At 41.4% G+C, this 9650-nt stretch overlaps 1 protein-coding gene across 1 annotated transcript; it reads left to right on the top strand.

The window, feature by feature from the left end:
- The first annotated feature begins 432 nt into the window (after nt 1-432).
- Nucleotides 433-7213, top strand: QNG1 (Q-nucleotide N-glycosylase 1). Its single transcript, XM_084224851.1, has 4 exons — nt 433-871; nt 1462-1721; nt 5132-5327; nt 6554-7213. The coding sequence occupies exons 1-4, from the start codon at nt 535-537 to the stop codon at nt 6784-6786; spliced, it is 1026 nt and encodes a 341-aa protein (XP_084080977.1). The 5' UTR covers nt 433-534; the 3' UTR covers nt 6787-7213.
- The last annotated feature ends 2437 nt before the right edge of the window (nt 7214-9650 follow it).

Genomic DNA, 9650 nt, shown 5'->3' with positions numbered 1-9650 from the left:
CTGCAATCAAGGCTAAGGTTTTGGGCAAAATGGAAGTTAACTAAACTAGGCCGAATTTCTCTGTTTGCTTCCGACTTGTGTATGTATGCAAAAGGGGTTTTGGACTGTCTTTTGTTTGGCTCTTTTCTGTTTTGATCGGGGAAAAGAGCTCAACAAGTCAACACGCACATTTTTTTGTTCGTTCTTCAGGTTTTTTTCTTTTTATCCGTCTCTTTTTCAATGATGGGAATCTTCTGGAAAACTTTGCTGCCATGAAGCTGAGTCTGCCCATTGCTCTGGCCTGGCAGGATTTGAGGGGGCGACTCAACATGAACGTGCCGGCCCAAGCGCTCCCGGGCCTGGGGTCTGTGCTCGCCCCCGCCCCTGAGCACCGCCCGGGCCCCGCCTCCGCCCGCGCCTGCGCGCAGCGGCAGCACCGTGGGGCGGGGAGTGGAGCGGAGCGGGGCCCGGCGGCCAGAGCCGCTCCCCGTGTGCGCCCCGCGGGAAGCGCGACGTTGAGGCTGGCCTCGGCAGCGTGCGTGTTTCCTGCCCAGCATGGAGGTGTTCCCGTCCCCCCTGGAGTCCGCCAAGTTCATAGCCGAGCACAGCAAAGATGTCTCCGTGGACGAGGAGGGAGCGCGGCGGGTGGCGGAGAGCCTGTTCGACAAAGCCTCGGCGGCGGAGTTCGGGCTAGCGGGGTGGAAAAGCCTACACGAGCTGAACCCCCGGGCCGCCGACAAGGAGGCTGTAGACTGGGTGTTCCTGGTGGACACCCTCAACTTCTCCTTCTGGTCCGAGCAGGAGGAGCGCAAGTACCTTGTGAAGTACAAGGATAAAACCTACAGCGGCTACTGGTCGCTGTGCGCCGCCGTCAACAGGGCCCTGGACGACGGTCAGTGAGTGCCGGGGAAGCGGGGCCGGGCCGGGGCTGCGGGCGAGGGGCGTCGGAAGCCGAGCGTCGTATATTAAATGAAGGCGGTGCCTCGGAACTGGGACCCGCTCTTGGGAGCTGCTGCTCGCTGTGTCGGTAGCTCCGTATGTGCGGGCGTCCCGTTGAGCTTGGGGAAGGGAACTGGAAGTGCTCTCAAAATACCCTTTGCTAGTGTGCTATGTAACCATCACACTTAAAATACGAAAACTAAGCAGTTGGGGAAAATTACATACAAAAAGTAACAACAGTTCTGTGGTTGTCTGTTGGAAGTCTGCTGTAGAGAAAAACATTGTGGGTACTCATAAATTTCGTTGTGAGCAACTCTGTGGATGCGGTTATTGCTGAAAGCAAAGGTGGGTTTAAGAGTTGATGGACTTCTTAGGTCTTGATATAGAAGTGCTTTCCTTTAGCAGACCACTGCACTAGGTCTCTATGTTATGTTATGTTATGTTATGTTATGTTATGTTATGTTATGTTATGTTATGTTATGTTATGTTATGTTATGTTATGTTATGTGATAGTCTAAATATATTATTTTCACTTTTCTGAAGGAATACCTATCACCAGTGCATCCTATTTTGCCACCATGACGCTTGACCAAGTTAGGCACGTATTTCGCTCTGACACAGAAGTGCCTTTGCCCTTGATTGAAGAAAGACACCGGGTGCTGAACGAAAGTGGAATAGTTCTGTTAGAGAAGTTTGGAGGATCTTTCCTCACCTGTGTTAAAATGAGTGAGAAGAGTGCTCAGAAACTGCTACATCTTGTACTGGAAAATTTTCCTTCTTACAGAGATGAAGCTGTATTTGAGGTAAGCTAATTCTAAAGCTCTGGGAAAAAAATCCTACTATTTAATAAAAGTAAAGACACTTGATAGTCCACAACTAGTCAGGACAAGAGTCACTTTCTTTTTCCCACCAGAGGAATGCCTTTTTTCTCACATGCTGTCTTTTTATCAATTTACTGTAATTTATTTTGGTATACTCTGAGTTCCCAGTTAGATCACACCTCCTTTATACTCCTTAAAAATGCATAGTACTTGAGATAATTGCTGCCTGAAAAATGGGAATCCTTTTTCTTTTTTTTTTTCCACTTCCCTTGAATGGCTGACAACCCTCTTCCCACCATCTTCTTTTTCTTTTACCTTAAGGCTCTCTGCAGCTAATGAAGGAAGTGAAACTCTGGTAGAATTAATGCACAGCTACGGGGACTCCACCCTCTAACGGCTGTTGATTCAACAGGCATTACTCAAATCACTACAGATTAGAAGTAACCCACAGTTTTACAAATGTTGACAGTATACTGAAGCGTTTACCGAAAGAAACTGATGGGAATTAAGCAGGGATCATCTGATATTTTTTCTCCCAGTTTTCACCTATACAGGCATGGTTTTCATTTACACCTGTGACTTACGTAGCAGCTCATGTGCTCAGTTGCAAGTGAAGTAGTACTGAGCTGTTACATCGTTAAATCTAGAAGACTTTGTTAATGACAGTACAGCCTATACTACTGGTCTGTGCAGTCTTATCAGCTTCTTGGAATTCCAGTCACTGAAGCTTTGAACCTATTGCATTTATTGCCCTTCAGTAGGAGGTATAATTTTATTTTCCTTTGTCTCCTGCTGTGAAGCAAAATATATTTATATAAAAAAATCAGAGGTTCTTTTGAATTAATCTTTGAAGCTACTGGTTTCATTTATTTGTGTTTATTTGGGTTTTTTTTAACATAAAAAGTAATTTTTTGACAATTTTTATGATCAAAAAGGAAGTATTTTCTAAGTAAAGTGATATTTTCTTATCTTTATAGTGACTGTATTCATTGATGTTATATCTTTCATGAGATGATGATGAGTGCTTTATAAAGCAAGCCTCCTTAAAAGCAGCAGCAGACTACAGAATGAAAAGCTGTTCCAAAAATGATCCCAGACCGTAAGCACTGACTTAGTAATAAAGCCTGTTGCATGAATATGGAAGCTTTTTTTCTGCTTTCACTAAACAAGATGTGTATTTTGAAGGTGGTGACATGGATCACATTATTTTTATGGCAGTAGGTTGAGCTCTCACAAGTAAGACTTCTAAAGGGTTAGGTGCGAACTGGAAAGAGGATGAAATATCCAACAGCAAACCAGTGCTTTTCAGTAACTCTCCAAAGGAGAAATATACAGAAGTTAAGTCCTATATTAGAATCATACTATCACAGGCTGCTACAGCTGACCTTCTAGGGAAACTTCTAACATTAGCACAATTATTTGACTGTATGTTTTTCCAAATACATTTACAAAATACTTTTAATAATTACACATGTAATCCCAGAAATTGCCAGTGTTAGTTTTTCTGAAAAACAAAATGCAAACCAAGACAAAAAACTCCAAAACATTTTTTTCTCCTTGGTGGATAATTCATATTTAGATGCTGTGCTGCATTTGATTCCCAACAGCAGTTAAAGTTTTAGACTATATTGTACTCATATATCAGGGATTTTGTGTTCTGCCAAAGGCTTAGTAGAGTCCTTTTTGATCTTCCCCTGTATTGCATGTATTCATCTTTTACTTACCATGCATCACCTGGGACTGAGGTTGTAAAATTCTCATGATCCTATTCTTTGCTTTTTTTTTTAATGTCTGTGCTGTCCCATTTTGGTCTTTGCCAACCCAGTACTCCTCATTTCTTTTAATGTCAGTAGCTTATAATTAGATATTAGCACATTGTACTGCAGAGAAGATGCAAAGTGTTCCTGTGTGTGGTACTGTTTCCTGGAAAGGCAAAGTGCTGCAGAAAAAAGATAAAAGAGATATAGTTGTATTGCCATGTTGAAAAAGTTCCATTTTTGATAAATTGTACTATCTTTACTGTCTTTCACAGGCAGAATAAGAGACTAGGTAAGGGTTTAAGGGACCATACCATAAGTGGGTCCAACCTCCCTGCTCAAGCAGGGTCATCCCAAAGCACATGGCACAGGATTGTGTCCTGACAGTTCTTGTGCATATCCCATGAGGGAGGCTCCACAATCTCTCTAAACAATCTGTGCCAGTGCAGTCAACACAGTAAAGAAGTTCTTAAGTTCTTCCAATTTGACATGTAGTATCATCCACCTACTGGTTTTCCTGCTTTCTGATAAATAGTGGGAAAATTTACTCAAAATGCTTCATAGTCTTTTTCATATTCAGATTTTTGTATAAACTTAACATGTTCTGTACAAGGAAAAATTTAACAATGAAACAAATAATGAAACAAATTATAAATGTACCTGCTCAGTGATGAGTCCCAGACAATATTTTTTTCCTAATTAAGCTACAGCATGAAATGAAAAGTTCCATTCTAATTCTGCCTTCCTCTACTCTTGTGAAATGGTGTGGTGCTAGAGACAATCAGTATTTTACTACTGGAAAATTCCTAATGCTGTGAAAGAATGACACCCCTTACTTTGGGGACAGTAGGAGCTATGATAAAATTAGGTCTGTTAATTGTTTACTTCTGGTTACCACTTCTCATGTGCTGTTTAAGGTGGTGTTTTGTTATTTAAGGTACAAAATCACGTATGTTCTCTAGAAGTAAGTTTGTGCATCTATGTCAAGTATAGAATGAGGCATAGGGAAGGCAGAAGTTTTGAGGATGTTTTGGAAGTTGTTCTTTGAAATGTGGTTGAACTTCACAGTGTTTTTGGAGAATATAATTCAAAGACAAAAAATGTGATTTGCTGTCAGGAATAGTTACAGCATCTTGGCAGTAAACAAAGAGGAGCATTCATTAAACTTTTCACCAGAATTCTATTTCTTTAACAGTACAGATAAATCGATTTACAAAATGTTTTAATTGTCTAGTACCATACATGCCTATTATGCTTCTCTTGTCAAAATAAAAGGTTGGATGGACTGCAGAGTTTCTGAAACTTAATGCTGCTGGACATTCAACTACTGTGTTTACCAAGTGGCAGTAAACAAATGTGAATGTGTTCTGAGATGCAGGCATCTCATTCTAAACAATTTTTATTTGCTGCAGTAACTTTTATTATGTTACTTTTTTATTTCAGTTTATTTATGAGCATTCCACATAATCCATGTTTGTAGTTTGATATTGTTTAGATTTCAAGATATTTAAGAGTGTTGCAGTTTTATTCTGTTCTAGCTAACTAATGTTTGCTTAACAATATGACATACTTAATGTGTTATTTGCTATCTTTATTGATCATGCACTTAAACAATCCATAAATGTCTTTCTTTAGAAAAAGAAGGTGTCTTTCTACAAAAGGGCACAAATACTTGTGGCTGACACATGGAGTGTTTTAGAAGGCAAAGGAGATGGCTCTTTCGATGATATTTCCAGTCTGACAATATTTGCTGACTACAGAATTCCACAAGTTCTTGTTCACTTAAAAGCAATGAAGTATTCTGAAAAATTAATGAAGAAACTACGTGAAGGTTTGTTCTGTCCTTGCTAATATCAAGTAATCTTACTGCCTGATATTGTATACTAAGGCTAGTTCTAAAATGTAATATGTTGTCCATGTAGGGGTTATGTGTCAGTTTTTTTCCTCCAGGGATTTCTTAGGTACTGGTGAGGAAACAGGAAGGAACTTTTTCTCTAACCATGATCTTGAGTGATATCTCAGGGTTACTTTTTTATAAAGACCTAACTGTTTTGTGGATTAAACATTGATAAGGGTGAGATTAAAGACTCAGAGATAATTTGAGTTTCTGAATGAATTTCTGAAAAGCTGCTGTTGGAAAACCACTTTTCAGAATGAGAATAGTTACAATTTTTGAAGTTTACATAAAAGAAGCAATTATTTTTGTCATTAATTCAAATTTGTAAAAGCATGGGAATTCCTCTGAACTGCTAGTTAATAAGGAAAGTAATAAGAATCCATTAAAAAAATATTGCTTTAAATGAAGTTAATTGCACATGACTAGGATTTAATTTTTTAAGCATGGTTTCATCTTCCCAATATTTACTAACTATGAATTTTAGTGAATAAAAATAAGCCAGTCTCTTTTGCACTGTAAAGTGACTGTATTTAGATGTAGAACTGCTATTAGGCAATTTCAGAAATACTCAGGAAGATAAACAGATTAATGCCGTCGCCCATGATCTTTAAAAGAATGGCTGTTCTTTTAAATGTCTATAACTAAATAGACCTCATAGACATTTTATCCTTCCATGAATCCTAATGAGAACATTCCCGTTTAAATAATTCCACTGTTTCTCTTTACGTTCAGTTCTTTTGGGGGGTTGTTTGGTTTTAATTTTAAAATTTTAGACTTCAGTCACCCTGGTAGAAAATAAACTATGAAGTATAATAATTACATACTAAAAAGTATACTATAATAAAAGACTATCTTTTTTTGTCTCTGTAAGCAAAGAAATGATTGTATGATTTGCAGTACACCCTGCTCCTAAAGCAGTTCCTTAGAATACAGGCTGTTGCTTGAATTGAATGGGAGGGAAACTTCTAACTGCAATATGGTAAAATTAAAGTAACCATTAGAAAATGTATAGCAACACTGTTAACAGTTGCTGGGTAAGTCATGAGAACTAGAATTCTAGAAGAGAATAAATGTGAAGTGGGAAAAAATTCACAAATTTAGTCAGTCCTTGGCCTTCTGTCTGTTCCATGTAAATGGATTGCTGTCTCTTGTGTCTGCAGGAACACTTTTCCAATCTGGAGACAAAGAAGAGGTAGAGATCCGTGGCTGTTCTATTTGGTGTTGTGCGTTGATTTGTAAGCACCTTCAGGAGCTCTATCAGAAGAAGGGTCAGGACATGCATGAAAAAATCAATGCAGTTTTACTCGATTATTATCTTTGGGATTATGCCAGGGATCACAGGGCAGAGATGAAAGATATCCCATTCCACCGAGTACGGTGTATATATTACTAAGTCCAGTCCAATAGCTCTTGTATTGCTGCCTTATCTTTTGAACTGCAGCTCTGCTTTTCATATGGTGATTTGTCATGCATTAATTTGGAACTGTTAAATCAAATGCTTGTTTTCTAGTGATACAGTAACAATGTGCCTTTTGTCCCCCCATTGTTTTATTACCTTTTTGTTGCCTTTCTCTTAATCTTTTGCGTGCCCCGACTACAATTAACAGTGTAAACTTTGCAGGTAACCCATGTTAAGGTGGGGTTTATTACTCCTGCTTCGACCTTTGTATTGGTGTATGTGGCAACCTGCGCGCACAGCCAGGTCCTCTGGTGTACCTTGGTTCTTGGTCCCTCCCTGCTCCTGCCTGTCCCCTGTCATACCTGCACAGAGGTAGCCTGTGCGTGGTGGATGATTTACTGCTTAGAGATGGAAGTGTAAGCCGTCCAATCATCGAATAAACAGTGCAGTGACAGACGTGCTGTGGGGGTGTATCTGTGTTTTTACTGCTAGGGGTGAGATGGGGGGCCTCGGTCCATGCAGTGGGGGAGGTAGGAAGGGAGGGGAGGAATCACAGAATCACTTAGGTTGGAGAAAATCTCTGGGATCACCAAGTCCAACCTGTGACCAAACACGACTTTGTCTACTAGACCATGGCACTGAGTGAGTGCCATGTCCAGTCTTTCCTTAAACACCTCCAGGGACTGTGATTCCATCACCTGCCTAGGCAGCCTGTTCCAATATTTAATCACCTTTTTGTGAAGAAATTTTTCCTGATGTCCAACCTGAACTTTCCCAATCACAGCTTGAAGCTATTTCCTTTTGTACTGGCACCCGTTCCCTGTGAGAAGAGGCTGAATGCCATCTTGCTACTCCTTCCTTCCAGGCAGTTTTAGAGAGCAGTCAGGTCCCACTGAGCGTCCTCCAGGCTAAACACACCCAGCTCCCTCAGCCGCTCCTAACGGCACTTTTGCTCCAGACCCTTCCCCAGCTCCGTTGCCCTTCTCTGGACACGCTCCAGACGCCCCTCACCGTCCTTCCCGGGCGGAGGGGCCGATACCCGGGCGGGGCGGCGAGCAGGCCCGGGAGCCGCCAGCCGCGCCCCGCCCCGCCCGCCCTCGTCCGGCCGCTGGGGGCGCTGTGCGCGCGGCGCGGCCGGCATGGCGGCCGTTGCCTAGCGAGGGGCCGCAAACAGCGCGGGCCGCCCGCCGCCGCCGCCGCCCTCGCTGCGGCCCGGGCCCGCGGCACGGCACGGCACGGCACGGCACGGCACGGCACGGCACGGCACGGCACGGCACGGCACGGCACGGCACGGCACGGCACGGCACGGCACGGCGGCTCTAGGGCTCCCGACACTCAGGCGTGATACGATCCCGGCTGGTCCTCAGGTTTGGGGACGTTGCAAACACGGAAAATCCGCTGGGCCGCGCTCAGAGCATCCCTGCAGGCGAAAAGGTTGCCTGTATGTTTGCCTCTGCCTTATGGCAGCCGCGGGCGTCGACACCCGAGTATCTCTCTTGCCTTGGCGTACTGGGAATGCTTCATATTCCCGCGTTCTTTTACAAAGTAGATTCTTAGGAAATACGGTTTCACTCCCACACCCGGGACATGGTTTGTTAATTTGTTTGTTTATGAATATAACGTTAAAAAGAGAGTAAGAAATGTTGGCGCTTCAGAGCAGCACTTGCTAGGGGGAAAAAAAAATAATGCACCCGGGTAACTAAACTCAATTATCAATCAAAAGGTGTTTTTAATCTGTAGTTAGTAAGTTTATGTATCTGTTTCTGATTGGCCATGTCCCTAATGATACAAGTAATTCTCATTCTCATGCTTGGCTGATTCGTTCTTGTGCTCAGTCAATAAAATGGGGCTATTCTTTTTTCAGAGTTCAGCCAAGTCCTCTAAAAGGAGTAAAATGAAATGCAAAAGCTCTTCTCTTTGCTGCTGTGAGATAACAATGTTTTAAGGTATTAGTTTTCAACAGATTTGAATTTTGGGAGCTGAGCTGATTTCTGCCAGTTCAGTAATACAGCTTTCTTGAAGACAATGTGTGTGAGAGCAGGAAGTTGAGCAAACTTTACCTTGCATGACAGAAATTCTCAGAGTTAGCAACAACAATGGCAAATATGTGTGTGGGATCCCATGCAGATTTTTGAATAATAGTGAAAAACAGCTATAAGGAAAGTCAATTCCTTAATATTTACAAGTGTGCAATGCCTATGCTGTAAGAATGAATATGCACCAGGTAGTATAAGGAACCATGTATGCAAAAATTATAATTACTCAAAAATAATTACATATATGCCTAAAGTTTCAGATCAAAATCAGAGGAATGTTTTACATGTAGTAAATAGATACATTTAAAACCACACTTCTTTGTGCTTGTTGAGTTAGAAATGATTGGTGCTTGATAAGTGGAAGAGGGAATTGAAACATGTATGTATATACTTCTGCAGAAGAAGTTTCTGTGTGACTGATTTGTGTTGCCTATGCAATATGAATGCAGGAACAGGGAAGTGAGAGGATCCATTGTAAGCCTTTGCTTTATCAACAGTGTTCATTAAAACTCATGCAATATTGTTGCTTTGTTTGACTGTATTATATTCAAATAGGAAATCAGGCAACTTTCAGACTTAAGTCTGCTAACCTGGAAATTAATAGATGCAAAAATAATTTATTAATTAATTATATAGTTATTAATAAAGCTGCAGTTCTATCAGGTACTTTTCAAAAATGTAATGGTACTTATATGTTCCTTAGGAAATCTCAACTTTTCATTTCAGGAGATACATTATTTTGTATTGTATAACATGGACAACTTTTTTTCTTAGTTGCAGACAACGTGAATGAGCTAAACAGAGCTGTGGTAACAGATTTCT

This window comes from Fringilla coelebs, assembly GCF_963513975.1.
Source record: "Fringilla coelebs genome assembly, chromosome: Z".
Lineage (NCBI taxonomy): Eukaryota > Metazoa > Chordata > Aves > Passeriformes > Fringillidae > Fringilla > Fringilla coelebs.
The sequence above is the reverse complement of the archived record's forward strand: the minus strand, read 5'-3'. Positions and strand labels throughout refer to the sequence as shown.

Bases quoted from the DNA above. Each gene is read 5' to 3' on its own strand.
- QNG1 (XM_084224851.1), top strand. From the start codon at position 535: ATGGAGGTGTTCCCGTCCCCCCTGGAGTCCGCCAAGTTCATAGCCGAG. The intron at 872-1,461 runs GTCAGTGAGTGC...ACTTTTCTGAAG, and splicing joins CAACAGGGCCCTGGACGACG to GAATACCTATCACCAGTGCA. The intron at 5,328-6,553 runs GTTTGTTCTGTC...TTGTGTCTGCAG, and splicing joins AATGAAGAAACTACGTGAAG to GAACACTTTTCCAATCTGGA.